The sequence below is a fragment of the Lontra canadensis genome, unplaced genomic scaffold (genome assembly GCF_010015895.1).
Source record: "Lontra canadensis isolate GAN:19392208 unplaced genomic scaffold, GSC_riverotter_1.0 scaffold215, whole genome shotgun sequence".
Classification (NCBI taxonomy): Eukaryota; Metazoa; Chordata; class Mammalia; order Carnivora; family Mustelidae; genus Lontra; species Lontra canadensis.
The window spans coordinates 879,582-901,955 of NW_022631209.1; the positions used below are offsets into that span (position 1 = coordinate 879,582).

The window sequence follows — 22,374 nt, forward strand, 5'->3', positions numbered from 1 at the left end:
CCCGAATCCAACTCCTACTGTATGAAGCCAGATTTTCTCATAGTCTTCAACCAAAATATCTTAACAGATTGAGTGCAGAAGCAGATGAAAATTTAGCTATTAGCTAGTCACTAAAGAGATTTGAAATAATATAAAATAATGCCACTCTTCCTATTAAACATAATTTTTTTGTTTTGGAAATTTATGGTTATTTTTCAAAAAAATATATTATTTACATTAACAATATTAAATTCATTACATGTTATTTTTACTGAATTTAAGATTATTTTAAACTTGGTGTTAATTTTTCATACAAAATTTGATACAATACAAATATTGATATAACTCATCTAAAGAAAAGTTCTCTAAGGACCTCAATACTTCAAGAGTATAAAGGAGTCCTGACACCATACGTTTCAGTACTACTGACCTATACTGCAGAAAACTGGTCCAAGAGATAAAGAAAAAGACATCCCAACACATCCTCCCCTACATTTTCTCTCTTCAGGAAGACTTGAAAAAATTGATATTAACAAAAAGGCTTTAAGAATGTTTAAGATCACAGCTCATAAAAACTGGAATTAAATAATCTCCTGAACAATCTGTTTATTCTGTGTCTTGATACCTTAATTATAACAAAGTAAACAATGAAACATAATATCTGCTAACAACACAATGGAAGGAACAAGTGTAAGTAACTCAGAGATTTGTTTGCTTTTTTTTATTTTGGAGAAAACTAAAGAACTCAGAAACTAATGAAAAACACCAGAATTGTCAGGCTGAAAGTCATACACACAGGAACAAACTTTACTAAAAACCATCAGAATTGTCAATCTGGGGATTAAGTAGGGTACTTGTCATCATGAATATCAGGTGACGCATAGAACTGTTGAATCACTATGTTGTACACCTGAAATTAAGATAACACTGTATTAAATAACTGGAATTAAAACTTAAAAACTTTTTTTTAAAAATAGGGGTGCCCAAATGTTTATAGCAGCAATGTCTACAATAGCCAAACTATGGAAAGAACCTAGATGTCCATCAACAGATGAATGGATAAAGAAGATGTGTTATATAGACACAATGGAATACTATGCAGCCATCAAAAGATATGAAATCTTGCCATTTGCAATGATGTGGATGGAACTAGAGGGTATCATGCTTAGCGAAGTAAGTCAATCGGAGAAAGACAACTATCATATGATCTCCCTGATATGAGGAAGTGGAGATGCAACATGGGGGGTTAAGGGGGTAGGAGAAGAATAAATGAAACAAGATGGGATTGGGAGGGAGACAAACCATACGTGACTCGTAGTCTCACAAAATGAGGGTTGCTGGGGGGAGGGGGTTTGGGAGAGGGGGGTGGGGTTAGGGACACTGGGGAGGGTACGTGCTGGGGTGAGTGCTATGAAATTTGCAAACCTGGCAATTCACAGACCTGTACCCCTGGGGATAAAAATATATGTTTATAAAAAATAAAAATTAAAAAAATAAAATAAATAAAAATAGGGGTGCCTGGGTAGCTCGGTCAGTTAAAGCATCTGCCTTTGGCTCAGGTCATGTTCTCCAGGTTCTGGGGAGGAGCCCAGGTCACGATTCCTGCTCAGTGGGGAGTCTGCTTTTCTCTCTCCGTCCACCCTACCCCCACTGATGCAGGTGCTCTCTCTCAAATAAATAAATTCTTAAAAAAAAAAAAAAAACTTTTAAATAAAAATAAATAATTGTCACTCTGGACATAAGCTAATTCAAATTGGCCCTTTCACAGAAGGTAAATGAGAGTTAAAGTCTGGTTACAATATAACTAAGTCATGATGGAATGAAGACAAGCTTCCAGACTTCACGAGAATTTATGAGGCAGGTATTGAGAAGGCACTGGAGCTATGGGAATAAACAAGACGAAGCTGGTCCTGCTTTCTTGGAGTTTGGCATCTGTGTCAAACAGATACAATGAGTGCTACAGAGAATACAGGATTCTATGCGAGCATCTAACAGGGTATAAACTGATGGGACAAGGAAGAGGTTTCTAAGGAAGTAACCTTCTTCTAAGTGTCATCTACCAACATCCAACAGACCGAGAAACTCTAAAATCTAACTCGCTAATTCACCACTATTCATATCATTTTTCTTAGTGATGTCAATATATACTCAGATAATCTACCAAAAACCTTTGCCTTTCACTTGACCTCCTGAACTAATTTTTTCTTCACCACAGTAAAAATTCCCATGATCATCACAAAGAATTACACCAATTTCAAAAATTTCAATTTCAAAAATCCCACATTCCAAACACACAATTTCCATCTCTACAGTTTACTTACTCTAGTACCTCAATTCCAACTATCCCTTCGTACCACAGCACTTCCCACCCATTAATCCCCCCAGATTTTCACTATCCATGTCCCAACTAAGATGTGCTGTTAAGTATAAAATATATCAGATTCCAAATACTTAGTATTAAAAAAACTATGCTGTTTCCTGAAATAATTATTTTGGATGCACTGGGTTATTAAAATTAATTTCAACCTACTTCTTCATACTTTTTTAATATGGCTATTAGAAAATTTTAAAATTACGTATGTGCCTCACATTGTATTTCTGTGAGACAGTGCTAATCTATTCTGTGATAACGCCTAAACACTCATCACCCAACTCTGAATCTTTCCTAAGCTCCAGAATGACCATCTGGCCTATCTGGTTGTCAACTGGTATCTCATACTTAACAACCAGTACTTTTGATATCCTCCCACACATGTACTACCTTCCACCGACATACTTAGAAAAAAGCTTAAACTAGGAGTCATCCTTAGATTCCTGTTTTCCTCATACCCCATATTCAATCCACCATAAGCCCTGTCCTGCTCTGCCTTAAACATATCCAAGCTTGTGGCGCCTGGGTGGCTCAGTGGGTTAAAGCCTCTACCTTCGGCTCAGGTCATGATCTCAGGGTCCTGGGATCGAGCCCCGCATTGGGCTCTCTGCTCAGCAGGGAGCCTGCTTCCCCCTCTCTCTCTGCCTGCCTCTCTGCCTACTTGTGATCTCTGTCAAATAAATAAATAAAATCTTAAAACACAAAACAAAACCCAAGCTCTCCCCTTAATTCCCCACCCTACACTAAAGTACAAGCAATTCTCATTTCCTGCCTCGAAAACCAGGATACTCTCCCTCCTGGCTGATTCTACTCTTCCCTTCCCTTCAGTATGTTTTCCACTCAGCAGCCTGAACAATTCTTTTAAAAAGTAAATCAAGTACTCCAATGATAACCCCAACACACTTTTAATAAAATCAAACCTCTTTTCAAGGCCTTCGAGGCCCTACATAATCTGGCTCCTTACAATCTCTCAGACCTCTCTCCTACCAGTTTCCCTCTCACTAACTATCCTCTAGCCGTATTACCCTTAGAAAGATTTTTCCCATCTTTCGTTTTCCTCAGATCTTCACATGGAAGATGCCATATCTACCCTCCAGGTCTCAGCTCTAATGTCACTCCCTAACTTCTTTAAATAAGTCCTCCTTCCAATTCAAATTTTCTGTATTGTAACCCCCATTTAATTATCGTTGTTGTTTTTTTTTTTAAGATTTTATTTATTTATTTGATAGAAACAGCGAGAAAGGAAACACAAGCAGGAGGGTGGGAGAGGGAGAAGCAGGGTTCCCACCAAGCAGGGAGCCCAACACAGGCCTCAATCCCAGGACCCTGGGATTCATGACCTGAGTGAAGGTAGACACTTAATGACTGAGCCACCCAAGCGTCCCATGTTTTTTGTTTTTTTTTTAAACCAGGTCAGTGTAATATTAGGCTCATTTGCTCTGTTGTATTTAATTTTTTTTAGTGTAACTGACACACAATGTTACAGTAGTTTCAGGTGTACAACACAGTAATTCCAGAGAAGGCTATACATTATGCTATGCTCACCACGAGTGTAGCTACCATCTGTCACCATGCAGTGCTATGACAATATCATTAACTATATTCCCTATGCCGTGCCTTTTATTCCTATGACTTATTCATCCCATAACTGGAAGCCTGTATCTCCCACTCCCTTTCATCCATTTTGCCCACACTCCCTTCCCTTTGGCAACCATCACTTTGTTCTGTTTGTATTTACAAGAGTTAAATCCTACGGTATTGTTCTTGGTCTGATTTTTTCACTTATCATTGTACCCTTAAGTTCATCCATGTTGTCACAAATGGCAAATTCTCATCCTTTTCATGGCTGAGTAATATTCCATTATGTGAGTGTGTGTGTGTGTGTGTGTGTGTATGCCACATCTTCCTTAACACATCTACCGATGGACATTTAGACTGCTTCCGTATCTTGGCTATTGTAAATAACGCTGAATAAACACAGGAGTGCAAATATCTTTTCAAATCAGTGTTTTCATTCTCTTTGGGTAAATACCCAGTAGTGAAATTATTGGATCATAAAATATTTCTATTTTTAATTTTTTGAGGAGCTTACATACTGTTTTCCATAGTAGCTATACCAATTTACATTCCCACCAACAGAGCACAGGGTTCCTTTTTCTCCACATCCTCACCAACACTTGTTATTTCTTGTCTTTTGTGATTCAAACCATTCTGACAGGTGTAGGTGATATCTCAATGTGGTTTTGATTTGCATTTCCCTGATGACTGGCAATGTTGAGGATCTTTCCATGTGTCTGTTACCCATCTGTACATCTTCTCTGGAAAAATATCAATTCAGGTCCTTTGCCCATTTTTTAAATCACTTTGTTTTCTCATTTAATTTTCCAAACAGCACTTCCCCCTATCTAAAACCATCTTATCTTTTGGTGTTTATTGTCTGTCTCATCTCTATAAGGAAACTTCGTAAGGGTAGGTACTTGGCCTTACTATAGTATCTCTGGGACCTAAGAGTACCTGACACATGGTAGGTACTCAAAGAATTTTATCAAGTGAAGAATGAATAAGTACAGTAATTTTCTCTGAACTATGAGACCTGACAAATGGTAATATTCAGACTGAGAGGAACAAGTTTTCTAGTGAGAGAACGACATCTGCAAAGGCAGAAAACAATGAAATTGTTTTTCTTTCAATTGAAATTGAAATGAAATTGAATGAAAATGAAATTGAAATGAAAGTTTTTCTTTCAAAAACTGAAAGGTCAATATGACTGTTAAGATGAGGGTAATGGAATGAAAGCAGAAAGACCAGAAAAACAGGAGCTATGCTATATACAGCCTCTTAGAACTTACTGTGAGACTGTATACTTATGGGGAATCACTGAAAGATCTTTAAGAAGGGAGTGACATGATCAGATTTCTCTTTTTGAAAATACCACTTGAGCCACAGTATAGATAGATAATGGGACTGTGATCAGGGGAAGATGTGTGGTGATGTAAAGACAATCAGAAGCTATAGCAGTTGTCTAAGCTTTACAATGGGATGGTAAAGACAGAACAGGCCAATTTAGGAGATACTTAAGAAGAATCAAAAGGACCTGTTACAGATGAATTGGGAGGAGAAAAGAAAGAGGAATAATGGAGTCAAGAACGATGCCTAGGGGGCACCTGCCTTCGGCTCAGGTCATGATCCCAGGGTCTTCGGATGGGGTCCTATATTGGACCTGCTCAGCAGGAAGCCTGCTTCTTCCTCTGCCTCTCTCTCTCATGAATAATTTTTTTAAAATCTTTAAAAAAAAAAAAAAAAAAGAACGATGCCTAGGTTTCTAATAAGTGAGTGAATGCGCAATAGTAAAGGAGACTGGGGAAAGGTGATGAATTCAGTTTGAGGCACTTATGATTCAAACAAGCAGAAGTATCAACTAGGCCACTTCAATACTTAAAGGTAGGGTGAGGAGTTAGGCATAATAAGTGAAGGGAAGCAGGAGCTACAGTCTTCAAGTTACAGAATGAATTATCACAGGGATAAAAGGTACAGCATAGGGAAGATAGTCAATGGTAACAGTAATAGCACTGTATGGTGACAGATGGTTAAGTACACTTGTGGTGACCACAGCATAATGTATAGACCTCTCCGGAATCATTACCTGGAACACCTGAAACTAATTTAACATGCATCAACTACACTTAAAAAAACCACCACCTAGGGGCGCCTGGGTGGCTCAGTGGGTTAAAGCCTCTGCTTTCGGCTCAGGTCATGATCTCAGGGTCCTGGGATCGAGCCCCACATCAGGCTCTCTGCTTAGCAGGGAGCCTGCTCCCCCCACTCTCTCTCTTCCTGCCTCTCCGCCTTCTTGTGATCTCTGTCAAAGAAATAAATAAAATCTTTAAAAAAGAAAAAAAAAAACACCACCTAGTGCCTTAAAAAATAATAAAATTAGGAGCGCCTGGGCGGCCCAGTGGGTTAAGCCTCTGCTTTCAGCTCGAGTCATGGTCTCGGGATCCTGGGGCTGAGCCCCATATTGGCTTCTCTGCTCCGCAGGGAGCCTGCTTCCCTCTCTCTCTGCCTGCCTCTCTGCCTACCTGTGATCTCTCTGCCAAATAAATAAATAAGTAATCTTTTAAAAATAATAATAAAATTAAATTTTAAAAAATATTTAAAGGTAAAGAACAAGGGGCCAGGGAGTAACAGGCAAAGTAGGAAAGAATGTCATCACAAAAGTCAAAGGATTAGCTTTTCCTAAAAAGGGAAAATAGTCAATTGTGTGAAATGATGCTAAAAAGACAAGCAAAAACGACAACTAAACAGGGGGTGCACACCTGGGTGGCTCAGTAGTTGGCTGAGCATCTGACTCTTGGTTTCAGCTCAGGTCACGATCTCAGGGTCGTGAGACTGAGCCCCATATTGGGCTTGAGATTCTCTCTCCCTCTGCCCCTCCCACCATGCACGTGTGTGCTTTCTTTCTCTCTCCAAAATAAACAAATAAACCTTTAAAAAATATCTACCATTAAAAAAGAACTAAACAGAGTTCAATGAATTTTGCAGCATGTAGGTTACTGAATACAAATTCAGTGGAGCAGTGACGATGACAAAACAGGTTAAAGAGTGAATGCAAAGTGAGGGATGGAGGTAGGCGTACATGATAATTTTAATAAAACTCTAAGCAAATTAGGTAAGAGGTCAGATACTGACCTCTTGGTCAGTGGATCTATGAAGCCCAAGGATAACTTTCTAATATGGGAAAGAATTGAGATGTTTTGATTCCAAATGCACAAATTCAATAAAGAGAGAAGGAAATATATAATAAGTGTAAGGGTTCTGAAAGGTTAAGAGAGAATGGCACTCAGAGCAAAGATAAGGACTGACCTTAGCTAGGAGGAATGACCTCTCCATTATAAGGAAGTAGAATAAGTTGGATAAGGACACTAGTAGGCTTGGAGATGATAGGCAGTGGTAAGAAACTGTGTGTCATATAATGAGGACTATTTTCTCTATGAACTAAAAGATTAGAAAAGAAAGATTTTAAAAGGGAAGAGAAAATTTTAAACAGTTTATGGTGAGAAGAATATACTGATGAAAAATACAGTGGGATTGCTGGGCTATGTTAAGGGCCCACTTTTGAGAGGCAACTATGATTTGTAAATGGTACTCACAGATGCATCTATCTGGGTAGCTCAGTCAGTTGGGCACCCAATTCAATTTCGGCTCATATCATTATCTCAGGGTTGTGAGATGGAGCCCCTAGTCAGGCTCTGCACTCAGCAGGGAGTCTGCTTCTCTTTCTCTTTCCCCCTCTTCCTCTGCCCCTCCCCCTGCTCATGTTCTCTAAAATAACTAAATCTTCAAAAATAAATAAATAAATAAATAATAAAATGGTACTCATAAACCCTTTCCAGCTACAACTTTTTAAAATAAGTATTTGTGGGGCACCTGGGTAGCTCAGTGGGTTAAGCCTCTGCCTTCGGCTCAGGTCATGATCTCAGAGTCCTGGGATCGAGCCCTGCATTGGGCTGTCTACTCAGCAGGGAGCCTGTTTCCCCCTCTCTCTCTGCCTGCCTCTCTGCCTAATTGTGATCTCTCTCTCTGTCAAATAAATAAATAAAACCTTTAAAAAACAATAAAATAAAATAAGTATTTCTTATTGTCTTAGGTTGCTAATATTTGAACCAAGGAGTATCTTTTTCCAATGTTTACCTTTCTGAAAGACCTTAATTCCCCATGGCACAAATAGAAAGGGTTCTCAAAAAACACCATGCTTGGGACATCTGGCTGCTTCAGTCAATGGGGCATACGATCCTTGATCTCAGGGTTGTGAGTTCAAGCCTCACTCTGAGTGTAGAGATTACTTAAGAATAAAAATTAAAAGATCTTTAAAAAAAAAAAAAAAAAAGCACCATGTTTGTCTTTCCGCAAAAGGAAAAAATAAAATTTATCAAATGCAATCTTATCACAGCATGTAGATATTACTACTAGAAATTAAATAAGACATTCAGGAAACAAGTGACTTAAAGGTAAATTAAAGTTTTTCAAAAACATACATTGTCATTAACACAGTATTTTTGTTCCCTTTAAGCTTTAAGGAAATAAAAAATAAAAATTTGCTCTAATTAAAAGCAGCTTGAGAGGGGCACCTGGGTGGCTCAGTGAGTTAAACCTCTGCCTTCGGCTCAGGTCATGATCCCAGGGTCCTGGGACTGAGTCCCGCACAGGGCTCTCTGCTCAGCGGGGAGCCTGCTTCCTCCTCTCTCTGCCTGCCTCTCTTGCTTGTGATTTCTGTCTGACAAATAAATAAATAAATCTTTTTTTAAAATAATAAGTAAATAAATAAAAGCAGCTGAGAATATCCAGATCCACATCTTGCATACTATGCTTCATTTAAGCTCTGAATAAGAATTCACATTTGATTTAATAATTAGATATTACACACATCACAAAAGTTTCAAACGTATTTAGTTTTTAAAATAAATTATGACTGAAATATTTTTTGCCTCAGAGTAAACACAGGAGTTTACTAACTGTACAGCATAAACTTTAGATATGTTTTTTAAAGCCTGTACACAGAAGTGATTTTTTTAAAGATTTTAAAGTAATATCTATACCCAACATGGGGCTCAAACTCACAACCTTAAGATCAAGAGTCACAGGCTCCGCCAACTTGTAACTGTCTAAGCCATGTATTTTTCTAAAAAGCTTAAAAATTTGGGCACCTGGGGTGCCTGGGTGGCTCAGTGGATTAAGCCTCTGCCTTCGGCTCAGGTCATGATCCCAGGGTCCTGGGACTGAGTCCCGCACAGGGCTCTCCGCTCAGCGGGGAGCCTGCTTCCCCCTCTCTCTCTGCCTGCCTCTCTGCCTACTTGCTCAGCAGGAAGCCTGCTTCTCCCTCTCTCCCTGCCTGCCTCTTTGCCTACTTGTGATCTATCTCTGTCAAAGAAATAAATAAAATCTTTAAAAAAAAAAAAAAAAAAATTGGGGGCACCTGGGTGGCTCAGTGGGTTAAGCCTCTGCCTTCCGTTCAGGTCATGATCTCTGCCCAGCGGAGAGCCTGCTTCCCCCTCTCTGCCTACTTGTGATCTCATTCTCTCTCTCTCAAATAAATAAAATCTTAAAAAAAAGTTTAAAATTTATCCAATTACCATATTTGATATTACTCTGGTAATCAGGGAAAATTAGGCTTATATGTAATATGAAAAATTAAGCTCTAAGCCTAAATGTCTATCAATTTACACTGAAATTCTGAGTGTATGTTTATGCCTGGAATTCCCTCATTACACTGCAATATAATGGTACTACAGTGCAAACTTAGTTATATATTTCACAACAAAAGAGCATTATAAACCACTCCTAGGTGTTTATATGCCAAAGAACTAAAAAAAGGCACTCAAATAAATACATGAATATTCATAGCAATACCATTCACAATAGCCAAAAGGTAGAAACAACGCAAATGTCCATCAATGGATGACATATACTCAGTCGTAACAAGGGATTAAGTACTAATACATGCCATAAAATGAATGAACCTCAAAAATATTTTACTTACTATGAAGAGAAGGAAGCCAGAAACAAAAGGCCTCATATTGTATAATTCCACTTATATATAAGAACTATATAGAATAAGTAAATTCAGAGACAGAAAACAGATTGATGGATGCCTGGTACTAGGTGGGTAGGGACAGGGACAAACTGCTTAATGAGTACAAGGTTATTCTGAAGGGTGATAAAAATGTTTTGGAAATAGATCAAGGTGATGGTTGCACAACACCGTAAATGTACTAAGACCACTGAACTATATACTTTAAAATGGTTGGTTTTATATTATACGAATTAAACCTCAATAAGAAAATTCCACTTGCGAGCTCCTCTCTGCTTGCTATGTGGAATAATCCTGGATTCATGAATTGCTTAAGAAAGCCAATTAAAGGGGCGCCTGGGTGGCTCAGTGGGTTAAGCCTCTGCCTTCGGCTCAGGTCATGATCTCAGAGTCCTGGGATCAAGTCCTGCATCGGGCTCTCTGCTTGGCGGGGAGCCTGCTTCCTCCTCTCTTTCTCTCTGCCTGCCTCTCTGCCTGCTTGGTCTCTCTCTGTCAAAAAAAAAAAAAAAATCTATAAAAAAAAGGAAAAAAAAAAAAAAAAAAAGAAAGCCAATTAAATCCTCAAAACAAAACAAAACGAAAAAGCCCTTCCATTACAAACCAAATAATATAGCTGTATCTAATCAACCTATGGAAGGTATCACTAACAAAATTAGCTATAAATTAAAATATGCTGGGACACCTGGGTGGCTGGTTGGTCAAGCATCTGCCTTCAGCTCAGGTCATGATCCCAGGGTCCTGGGACTGAGTCCTGCATCAGGCTCCTTGCTCAGCAGAGAGCCTGCTTCTTCATCTGCCTGCTTGCTTATGCTGACAAATTAATAAAATCTTTAAGAAAAATTAAAAATGGTGGCACCTGGGTGGCTCAGTCTTTAAGTATCTGCCTTCAGCTCAGGTCCTGGGATCGAGCCCCTCATCAGGCTCCCTGCTCAACGGGAAGCCTGCTTCCCCCTCTTCCATTCCCTCTACTTGTGTTCCCTCTCTCACGGTCTCTCTCTGACAAATAAATAAATAAAATCTTTAAATAAATAAATAAATAAATAAATAAATAAAATCCAGGGGCTCCTGTGGGCTCAGTCAGTAGAGCACGCAATTCTTCATCTTGGGGTGAGTTTGAGCCCTTCATTGGGTGTAGAGATTGTAAATAAATAAATTCTAAATAAATAAAAATAAAATCCAGTAATTACTACTTTCCAAATGTTTTATAGTCTCAATGCTGTAATTTTTTAAATTTATTTAATTTATTTTTTAATTTATTCAATTTAATTTTTTTAATTATTTTAAGTAGGCTCCATGCTGAGTTCCACCCCAGGGCTGGAAACTCACCATCCTGAGATCAAGACCTGAGCGGAGATCAAAAGTTGGACACTTACCGACTGAACCACCCAAGCACCCCTTAATGCTGTAAATTTTTTTAAATCCCTTGTTTTTTTATTTAGTCTTAACAATTAGGGACTAAAAAGTTTTTAGTTCTGGGTTTGACTATTATTTCTTCTAAAATCAAACCATAACTTCAATGAAGATCATAACTGACACGAAAAGACATTAGAAAAACTATACAGTTCCCCCAAAATTCAAACTTTTTTTTTTTAAGATTTTATTTATTTGACAGAGAGAGATACAGCAAGAGAGGGAACACAAGCAAGGGAAGTGAAAAAAGGAGAAGCAGGCTTCCCGCTGAGCAGGGAGCCTGATGCCAGGCTCGATCCCAGTACCCTGGGATCACGCCCTGAGCAGAATGCAGAGGCTTAACAACTGAGCCACCCAGGCCTCCCCCCCAAACTTTTTTTTAAGGTTTTTTTTTTTCCTTTTTGCTTTGTTTTTCCAGTAATCTCTACAGCCAACATGGGGCTCAAAACCACGACTCAGAGCTCAAGAGCAAGATCAGAGTCACATGCTCCCCAGACTGACTGAGCCAACCAAGTACCCAACTTTTTTAATCCCCCTAAATTAGAATTTAACTATTAAATTTACTTTTCAGACCAACATGGAATTTTTACGGAATTATATCTACATAATCTCCTAATATTTGGTTCAACCTCTTCTCCCAATGTTAGTGTTCTTCCTTTCTAGCTAATGTATTTGTCAACTCACAGATGTAATTCCTAAGACAAATTTCACTCAAGACAGATAAACAGATGATTTTCACTCAAGACAGATAAACAGATGATTCTAAATGATTGAGGAGATGATGATGGATTGGAAATGGTAGTGCTATTCCAACCACAACCAAAGATCAGACCTCCATTTGTTCAAATACCTTTCTTCCACTATGAGTATTAGCATTCTTCAGCTATGGAAGCAGCAGCAGCACACAGAAGGAATTCGAAGTGTCCTCATCCTGAGGGATTAGGATGTCCAAAAGACACAAGCATGCTAAAACTCAGAATCTAAACAGATCAGGACTAGATTAAAGCACCACAGGTAAAGTTCTTATTAATATTAAAGTTACAAAAGGAAAAAGGAGAGGGCATTAGTTTGTTAAGATTTTATTTATTTGCGGGGGCAGAATCTCAAGCAGATTTCATACTAAGCACAGACCCCCAATGCAGAGCTTCATCTCACCACCCTAAGATCATGACCCAAGTGGAAACCAAGAGTCAGATGCTTAACTTTAACTTCCCCCACTTATTCCACAAACTTTATCACAACTGAAAAGCTGAATTAGAATTTCAACAACAGACAAGGATGTACAGAAAGGAAAAGGATCCACTAAGTTCAATGAAAAACTAGCCTGGTTCCTGTAATTCAGCACTTCAAGTGCCAAAGCTACCACCCTTTGGTGATGAAGACAAGAAGCCCCCAAAGTACAAACATAACTGTTCTTCTATTTGCAACCTGGAACTCACAAGAAACAATGATAAAATGGTCGTTAGGTTCCTAGACTTGCCCAACAAGAGTCTATTTATCCCATGACATTTCTGAATTAGTTAGTCTCTTGAGTTCAGACTCATTCGAGTCTAGAGACAGTGTGGTATGGCCAGAGTGTAGAGCCTGTGGAGGTTCTCGGAGTTAGGCAGAAACCCTGGGGCGCCTGGGTGGCTCAGTGGGTTAGGCAGAAAACCTGATGCCAATTACTAACTGTATGATTAAATAAAATTCATTTGGGACGCCTGGGTGGCTCAGTTGGTTCGACGACTGCCTTCGGCTCGGGTCATGATCCCGGAGTCCCGGGATCGAGTCCCGCATCGGGCTCCCAGCTCCATGTGGAGTCCGCTTCTCCCTCTGACCTTCTCCTCGCTCATGCTCTCTCTCACTGCCTCTCTCTCAAATAAATAAATAAAATCTTTAAAATAAAATAAAATAAAATTCATTTAACTTTTCTGACTCCTAATTTCCTCATCTGTGAGAATACTGCCTATCATGGAGTTTTTGTAAGGATTAAAGATAATATAAATCAACCAGCAGAGACTATGACAGAGTAGGTACTCAATAAATAGAAGCAATTATAGTACCCTCTTCACACCAGCTTTTTATCCTCTAAGCTGAGGTAAATACCCCATTCAGTTAGTATTCATTAAAAGGAACTAGGATATAGAATTTAAAAATCTGGGTTTGGGTGCCTGGGTGGCTCAGTTGGTTGGGCAACTGCCTTCGGCTCAGGTCATGATCCCAGAGTCCTGGGATCAAGTCCTGCATCAGGCTTCCTGCTCAGCAAGGAGTCTGCTTTTCCCTCTGACATTCTCCCCTTCATGTTCTCTCTCACTGTCTCTCTGTCAAATAAAGAAATAAAATCTTTAAAAAAATAAAAAATTAAAAAAATCCAGGTTTGATTCCAGACACTACCTAATACAAGATACAGAACTTTAGGCTAGGTATTTGATGCCTCTGAACTGCAGATTGATAATCTGTTAACAAAAATCACAGAATTACTCTAATAACAACTGACATTATTTATAAACTGGCATACATTGTACAGGATCAGAAATTTCGCTTTTACTTACTCCAAAGTATTCCTTCTCAAAAATCACCTGCCTTCCAAGATCAAACATGCATAATGAGCAATGAGCATAAGCTAACATCATGGAAGAAGGAAAACAAGCTAAACTAAGTAGCTCACTGATGGTATCTCCTTCATACTTCCAGACTTTAGAATATACTTGTTAAGGACACCTGGGTGGCTCAGTCGGTTAAGTGTCTGCCTTTGGCTCAGGTCATGATCCCAGGGTCTTGGGATTGAGACCCACACTGGGCTCCTTGCTTCGCATGAAGCCTGCTTCTCCTTCTGCCAGTCACCCTGCTTATGCTCACTCTCTGACAAGTAAATAAAATCTTTACCAAAAAGAAAAAAAGGTCCCAGATCAATTCATTAGGGGGGAAAAAAAGAATATACTTGTAACCCAAATATAGCTCTAGTTGGGGGAATTCCAGGCAGCAAAATTAAATTAACAAGTTAAGGTGCTGAGATTAACATGCTGAGAAACCTTTCTTAAGTAGTTTCTACTCCTTTTCACTTAGCTTACCTTCCTATTCCCCAAAATAGTTCCCATGACAAAGGAAGTACAGACCCTACAGTAGAGCAAAGAGAACTGGCCAGATCAGATGCTTGTGTACAAGCTGAGAAGTGATTGTCTCTGACATAACCGACCAGAAAAACCAAAGACAGAAAAAGGCAAAGATTTTTCTTCACTTCTATATTAAAAACATTTTGTATTTTGATTATTTTCCTCAAAGCAATTTCAAAATCCCCATCCTTTTTACAATAATAGACTCTTTTGAGAAGTTTTGCTATTACTAAAACAACTCAATAATTAAAGTCAACAGGACCCAACGAGCTAAGAAAGTGCTCTAGGCTCAGCTACACTACAGCCAAAAGAACTTGTCTGCTAAACAACTCACCTAGACTGAACTGTACTTCCAAGCTGTAGGAAAACAACATGAAACTTACTCTCTCAGGATAAAATTCACCTAGGCTATAAATTAACTCATCCCAGGTATAAAAAATTCTCAAAACACAAGTGACTGTATACCTTCCCTGAAAGGTGATATGTTTATGTAGAATGTTGGTTATAACCCAATCAGGGTCACAGAAAGGATATAGAAAGATCTCGAAAGACCTCTAAATGGATTTCCAGCACTATTTGTTTCCTATTCACAGCACCAAAGTTAGTAGCACAGCACATCACAAAGACAACTACTATATCAACTTCCACAGTCTCTATCACTTTCTCAGCCTGACCCCATCTCAGCATCTCAGGAAGGAAGCTAGTAGCCTGCATCATGCCACCCAAGGTTTCAAGGCTACTAAGACAAACATTATGTGTGAATTTTATCCCCCTCTACCCGAGATCAGAATATCTCACTGGTGTCAAGTTTAGAAAAACCACAAGCAATTTGGGGCCACTGGCAATGGCTCTTGGCACCATGGTACTAACATGTTTAAGAGAGACTACAGGAGATATATACCATGATTTATCTTAACTAGGAATATTACCAATGAAGTTTAAAAGTGCTTGAGAGCTACGTGATAGTGGCAGGAAGAGAAGAGGAGAGAGGTCAGGGAGGAAAAAAAATAGAAACATTACAGCACACAACTAACTACCTGAAAAAATAGTAGTCATCAGACAAGTTAAAACACGTTTGCATTTGCCAACACATTGCAGTTACCACACCATATATTTGTCAGATTTCCCAACATGCAAAACAAAAGAAGCCACCCTTTTATGAAGTACTTATTTACTGACTTCTACAAAGAAATGGCTTTTCTGGATTGGGGCTAAATAACTTCCTGTGTTTTCCCTTTGACTTTCAAAATCTTCAGAACCTTTAGCAAATTGAGATTCACCTCAATTTTAAGGCTTTTCATGTGAGATTGAAAACACCTTTTGTGTGCTAATATCGATAAATTTACAAGACCACTTTTCTCTTTGAAAACTATATTCACATTTCTATACATTTAAGAGTATTTTTTAAAAGGCTAACTACAAAGTTTGCAAAACCAAGTAATACAGTAGACATGGTGGGCATTCAACAAGTTTATCTGAACTCCTAAAGAAAAAGCTTGAAGAAGTTTATCAGATAAATTCCTACTGGTGATACTTAAGATACAATGTTACTAATATGGAAATAGAGAAATATTCAAAATATTCTGAAAACAACATCTCCTTCTAAAAATAAAGAAAAGCATTTGCCAACACAGAAACTATTGGTTCTTAAAAATGATAATCACATGGGAGGCATTTCTATAAATACTTCAGTTCTGAATTGCAATAACCCGATTCTTGCAAAGCACGTTTGGATTATGTCTTCTAACAAGAGAATTTTTGATCCCATTATATTGATACAAAGGACTCTCCTCTTTATTTGCTTCTATAGCAAACTGCTGGTTTACCCAGTTAAAGATCTACAAACCAAACTACCACAACATAAATCACTTCCAATCATTAAAATAAAAACAAACGAGACTCTGTCACAAATAAGGCCCCAAGAATGTCCTAATAAATTTACAGTAACATTTCACATTATGGTCCCAAGACTAAATATGTTCGGTAATCCACCTGGATTCTGTGCATTTACTTAGGTCGGAAAGAGAGAAACCACAGAAAATAAGCAACCGGCGGTTACGCCATTCTATTTTAAGTTACTTATAAAGCCAACAGTTCAAGAACTTTTGGGGAAGAGAGAGTAAGACATTTTTCCAAGTAGTTAAGAATAATTTATCGTTTTATAATAACGATAGTCCTAACAACCTCTAGACTACATTATGGTGAGGGCGGAAGTGAAAATGATGAGAGGGGAAAAAACCCGACTTGAAAACGGACAGCCGGGCAAATTTATAAACATTCAATTAAAGGAATTTTGAGATTAACTTCGCTTATACGCCCTCCCTCACTCCCCACCCGCTTCCTCCTCTCCTCGGGGAGGTCTGTGTAATGTGACTCATGACAAATTTTTATTTAAAAAATAAATAAAAGACACACCCTCTGGGTTGAACTGACATAATCGCCCCCACCCGCCCTCCCCCGACACACACCCCGCTTTTCCTCTCCTTCTGCCGCTCCCCCCCGCCCCCCCCGCGCCTCGTTCCTGCCCTTTCCCCTCCCCGTCCGAGACCCCTCTCCGGACGGAGGGGCAGCTGGCTCTCCCACACAAGAGCCCAGCGAATGGAAGGCTGCTGAGGGCAGCGCGCGACCCGGGGGGCCCAGCCCGAAGGGAGGCGGGCAGCAGGGGGGCGCCGGGCTGCGGCAGCGGCGAGCTCCGGGTTCCCTCGCCCATTTTTTCTCTCCCCTTCTATCGGTTTCAACCACCACAGCCACTTCCTGTATCGCAGCCCGACTCTCTCAGCCGGGCCACTTGCTCTCCCCGGCTGGGGGTTGGGGTTGGGGTTGAGGCTGAGGCTGCCGCTGAGGTTAGGGCAGTTCCCCACCCCGCCCAGTGGGCTGGTCACTCGGGCGGCAGGCGGTGGATGCTCGGCCGGGCCGGCCAGCGCCCGCCCGCCCGCGCGCCCGCGCTCCTCACCTGTATGTAGTTGTTTTCACAGTAGTCGGCCACCCGGGTCAGATTCTGGTAACTCTCTATCAGCGCCCTCTTGCCAGACGGGATCTCCTCCTCTAGTAACATCTGCAGCTCTGCCATTTTCCACCCCTCCGCATCGCTTCCTCTCGCGTTAAAGAGACAGAGGCAGCAAGGTCCGCGGAGGCGCGGAGCACCTCACAGCCCGGATACAAACCGCCTACCGCCCTCCCGCCTGGTATTGTGGGACGGCACCTCCTCCTCTTCCTCTTCACTCTCTTCACCCGGCTCCACCCACTTCGCGCAGCCGCCTCAATCCCGTTCTCTCGCGATCCTTCACGTTTTCCCTTCTCCTCCCCACGGGATTTTTTTTTTTTTTTTGCGGCATAGTCTTCTGGGAATTGTAGTCCCTCACGGTCAACGCGTACCATCGAAAGCGCATGCGTGTAAGAGGGCCTCCGAAAAAGAACGGTGAGGAACGTAAAGGACGGCCCAGGGAAGGGGTCTAATTGCGAAGTTTCCCAACAATTCCGGCAGGTGGCGCTATATGGTGATGCTAAAGAATAAAATCCTTTCCCGGAGAAGGCTGTGAAAATTGGCAGAATTAAAAAAAAAAGAAAAAAGAAAAGAAAATTGGCAGAATTTGCTTGATTAGGTAACGTCAGTGAATCAGAGATTTCAATTCTGATACGGGATTAAGAAGGGCTAGAATATGAAGAAATCCAAATCTTCCTCTGTCTTCTTAGACATAAGACTCTGGCTTTATTTTCTAAACTTCCTACATCCTCAATTTTTCATTTAAAAATTTAGCATTTATCATTGACAGTTCTGCACTAAGCAATGTACTAAATATTGGGGTACGAGTTGAACAAGGATACTCCATACCTGTAAAGACTTGGAATTTAAAAGTAAATACACATAATTTCAGTGTTACCCGTCCTAATCGCTTTTTCTTTGACTCTTCTTTGCAAATCTCTCCCTACACTTCTGAAGTTAGATACGCATTGTTCATCTAGGTTGCAGATAATCATTTTATCTCTTTTAATCAACTGTTTTGTAATAGAGTAAAAGGCCCTATATTTCCAGAGTTTCGTTTAACAAGAACATTAAATGCTTTTGATATAATGAGCTATGAAAAGTGGTGTTCAAAAGCCAAAAAGCAAACTAATTTAAAAATCATTTAAAAATCTACATTTTCAGCTCTCCACTAAGTCATTTCAAATCATAATCACTATAGAAATAATAACATGACCCAATCACATTTTTAAAAACTGACCCATCATGTAAGCCTGATGATTCACAGACCTGTACCCCTGGGACAAATAATACATTATATGTTAATAAAAATAATTTTTAAAAAACCTGACCCATCAATAGGTATTTATTGAATATTACCTTTACTAGGGGCCGTAAATGTTCAGTTGGAAAAATTTAAGTCTCCTACATGAAAAAGAAAACTACCCCCCAGCCACCGGATTCCCAGATCCATAAATCAATAAACAGCTTACTTTCTATAATTACCTGGAATAGACATAATAGTCTTTCTTTAATATTTTCATTAATCCAAGCATTATTCTATCCGAGTTCTTGAAATGTGATATATTTGGTGTCCAAATGGGGTGTCTCTGCATCAGATGGGGGCCCCCAAATGTGGGGCCACAATCAGGTGGAAGCTACTAGCAGCTGCAGTTAAAGAATTCACCTGAGGCAGATAAAAGGAGCTAGAAGTTTACTGAATACCCCTCAAGGGAGGGGGGGTGGACAGCAAAGGAGAGGAGGCTGTCTGCAAGGAAGCAGCGGGTGGGGGCTGTTTTTAAAGGGGGAAGGTGAGAAGGTATGGTGACGTATGGAATTTTCCCTTTTTTGGAGACTGTGTCCAGTTGTAAGTAGTCATTTGGTTAGCTAGGGCCTATGGATATTTTGAGGTGGGTCCCCTGATGGGCTTGTCTGTATATCTAGCCAGGTGGTTGCTATGCCCTTTCTACGTTCCATTGCTCAAACCTATTTGCCTAAAAACAGCCTTTACAATAAATTCTTTTTTTTTTAATGTGATATACTCTTAAATTTGGTCTCCACATGAACCAGATTTAACCACAGACATCACTAAACTTGCTTATATCCATAAATTGACATCTTTCTTTAAGCTTGTTTCTTTGTTTTTTTGTTTTAGCAATCTCTATACCCAGCAGGGGGCTCCAGCTCAGGACCCTGAGATCAAGGGTCACATGCTCTTCTGACTGAGCCGCCAAGTGCCCCCATATATTGATATCTTTCAACAATACAGGGGAGGTAAATAAACAGGTGCCCTTGCTTTCCTATTTTTCAAAGTACTACCAGATTTCTTTCATGCCACAACATGGAGAGATAAATGACCTAAATTTTTTTTTCCTATATTTACCAAATAAGGAAATTTAAGCTTAGACGGCAAAGGGATTTAACTAAGGACACTGAAAATAATAATCAAGTTCTCTGACTTCTAGATCTGTGCTCTTTCCTACTGTCCAGTTAAAACTATCTGTCCGTGAGACACCTGGGTGGCTCAGTTGGTTGGACGACTGCTTTCGGCTCAAGTCATGATCCCGGAGTCCCAGGATCGGGTCCCGCGTCGGGCTCCCAGCTCCACGGGGAGTCTGCTTCTCCCTCTGACCTTCTCCTCGCTCATGCTCTCTCACTGCCTCTCTTTCAAATAAATAAAATCTTAAAAAAAAAAAAAAAACTATCTGTCCAAATACTCGTGATTCATATAAAATCCAAAGAAGTTATCCCTCATACCTTTTAGGTAATTGAGCTGAGTATCCTATCCTTTGTATTTTTTTTAAAGATATTATTTATTTTTTTGACAGAGACACAGCGAGAGAGGGAACAGAAGCAGGGGGAGTGGGAGAGGGAGAAAGAGGCTTCCCGCTGAGCAGGAGTGCCCCATATCCTTTGTATTTTTATTAAAAAAAAAAAAAAAGCTAGTTCCCCTAATAATTATAGTTTATAATCAGGCAATTTTTTTTTAATATTGTATTTATTTATTTGGCAGACAGAGACCACAAGTAGGCAGAGAGACAGGCAGAGAGAGAGGAGGAAGCAGGCTCCCTGCTGAGCAGAGAGCCCGATGCGGGGCTCGATCCCAGGATTCTGGGATCATGACCCGAGCCGAAACCAGAGGTTTTAACCCACTGAGCCACCCAGGAGCCCCAGGCAATATTTTTTTTAAAGATTTTATTTGAGAGAGAGAGAGAGAGGGGGAAGGAAGGGGAACAGGGGAAGAGGTGAGGGAGAATCCCAAGCAAATTCCAGGTTGTGTGTGGAGCCCGGAGGCGGGCTCTATCCCATGATCCATGACATCAGCCCCTGAGCCAAGACCAAGAGTTAGGACACTTAACCAACTGAGCCATCCTGACACCCCCTAATCTTGTCTTTTGATAGGACCCCAGTCATACTAGATTAGGGCCATAACCTATGACCTCATTTCATCTTAATTACCTATTTAAAGGCTCTATCTAAGGGTGCCTGTGTGGGTCAGTTGTTAAGCAAATGCCTTCAGCTCAGGTCATGATCCCAAGCTCCTGGGATCGAGCCCTGCGTCAGGCTCCCTGCTCAGTGAGCCTGCTTTTCCCTCTGCCTGCGGCTCCCCCTGCTTGTGCTCTCTCTCACTCTCTGTCAAATAAACAAATAGAATCTTAAAAAATAAATAAATAAAGGCCCTATCTCCAAATACATTCACATTCTAAGATACTTGAGATTAGGATTTCAATAAATGAATTTTGCAGGGGATACAATTCAGTTCCTTATATGTCATTCTAGGATTAACTGACGTCCTAGGATTGTACAACCCTCCATTATTACCTCTCTTTGCTTCTTTGCAAATTAACAATACCAGTCCTCAGAGAAGGAGGAGGGTGAATGGAATACTCTGTTTAAACAGTTTAGCAAAGCCCACACAAGCCAAGAGGATTTCAGGAGAGCGAACAGATTGCAAATCTTCCTTCAAATTTTATTATAGTTGGTTGTGGAAATTCTTTGATATAGAGTCATCATATTTGTAGCAGGCCAGACCTACAGGCTAGTTTTCAGGCAAATCTGATTGATGATTCCTTTAACATGGGGGGAAGATCTCCCTTAGGCACGTTAAGTTAAGGCCACGGCAGAATGCCAGTATTATTTTAGAGTGGAGCAAGCTGCTTTCATGAAATACTTAAAAATTAGCAGTGGCTAAAAATGCAAAGTACCTGGAGTCCCTTGGGGGAAAATATAGCCTTTAAATGCAATCTCGTGTTGTTTTTTTCTTCTTTTCCGGAAGCTGTAATATTTCCAGCACGGGTTTTTTTTTTGTTTTTTTGTTTTTTTGGTTTTTTTTTGAGAGAGAGAGATCACAAGTAGACAGAGAGAGGGAAGCAGGCTCCCTGCTGAGCAGAGAGCCCGATGCGGGACTCTGATCCCAGGACCCTGAGATCATGACTTGAGCTGAAGGCAGCGGCTTAACCCACTGAGCCACCCAGGCGCCCCCCCCCAGCACGGTTTGAATGAACTAAATCACTTGTTAATTTTGGAAGCTGCTGAATCAACACAGCCTCGTCCACCTCTCATTTCCAGCTTCAGTGAGATGCTGCCGGCCTTTGTGACAACAGAACTGTTCCTAGAACAGTTGACCCCGCCAGCAAAAACAAGTATCTCAGTCTTTGAGCCTAGCCTCGAACTGGCTAATCGTGCCCCTTCCCTGAATTTTGTCCTCCAACCCTTCCAATGATTTTATAAATCCCTTAATGTTGGGAACACCTGGAGTCATTTCTCTTTTCCTGACAAATGAACTAAATGATATTTAAAAGTTCTAAAGACAAATGGTAACCCATGTAAAGTCAGTATTCCTTCAGTTGGGAGTTACAGAAAACAACACCCAAGGCAGCATTAAGAAAGAAAAAGACAGAAGGGAAAAAGAGAAAAAGAAAAAATAAGTTCTCATTATGAAAATTCAGGCTCAGTCACAGAACTCAAA

General features: G+C 40.2%; 1 protein-coding gene across 10 annotated transcripts in view; it reads right to left on the reverse strand.

Moving 5' to 3' along the window:
• ABI1 (abl interactor 1) overlaps positions 1-17,666 on the reverse strand; it is a 118,308-nt gene extending 100,642 nt beyond the window's left edge. For 3 of the 10 annotated variants that reach the window (XM_032848941.1, XM_032848945.1, XM_032848938.1), the window contains exon 1: positions 17,397-17,663. In XM_032848941.1, coding sequence (XP_032704832.1) covers positions 17,397-17,513 — 117 coding nt within the window. In that variant the 5' untranslated portion in view covers positions 17,514-17,663. Of the gene's footprint in view, positions 1-17,396 lie in introns of all 10 variants that reach the window. The other 7 variants (XM_032848944.1, XM_032848939.1, XM_032848936.1 and 4 more) reach the window with 6 other exon arrangements.
• Between the last annotated feature and the right edge of the window lie 4,708 nt (positions 17,667-22,374).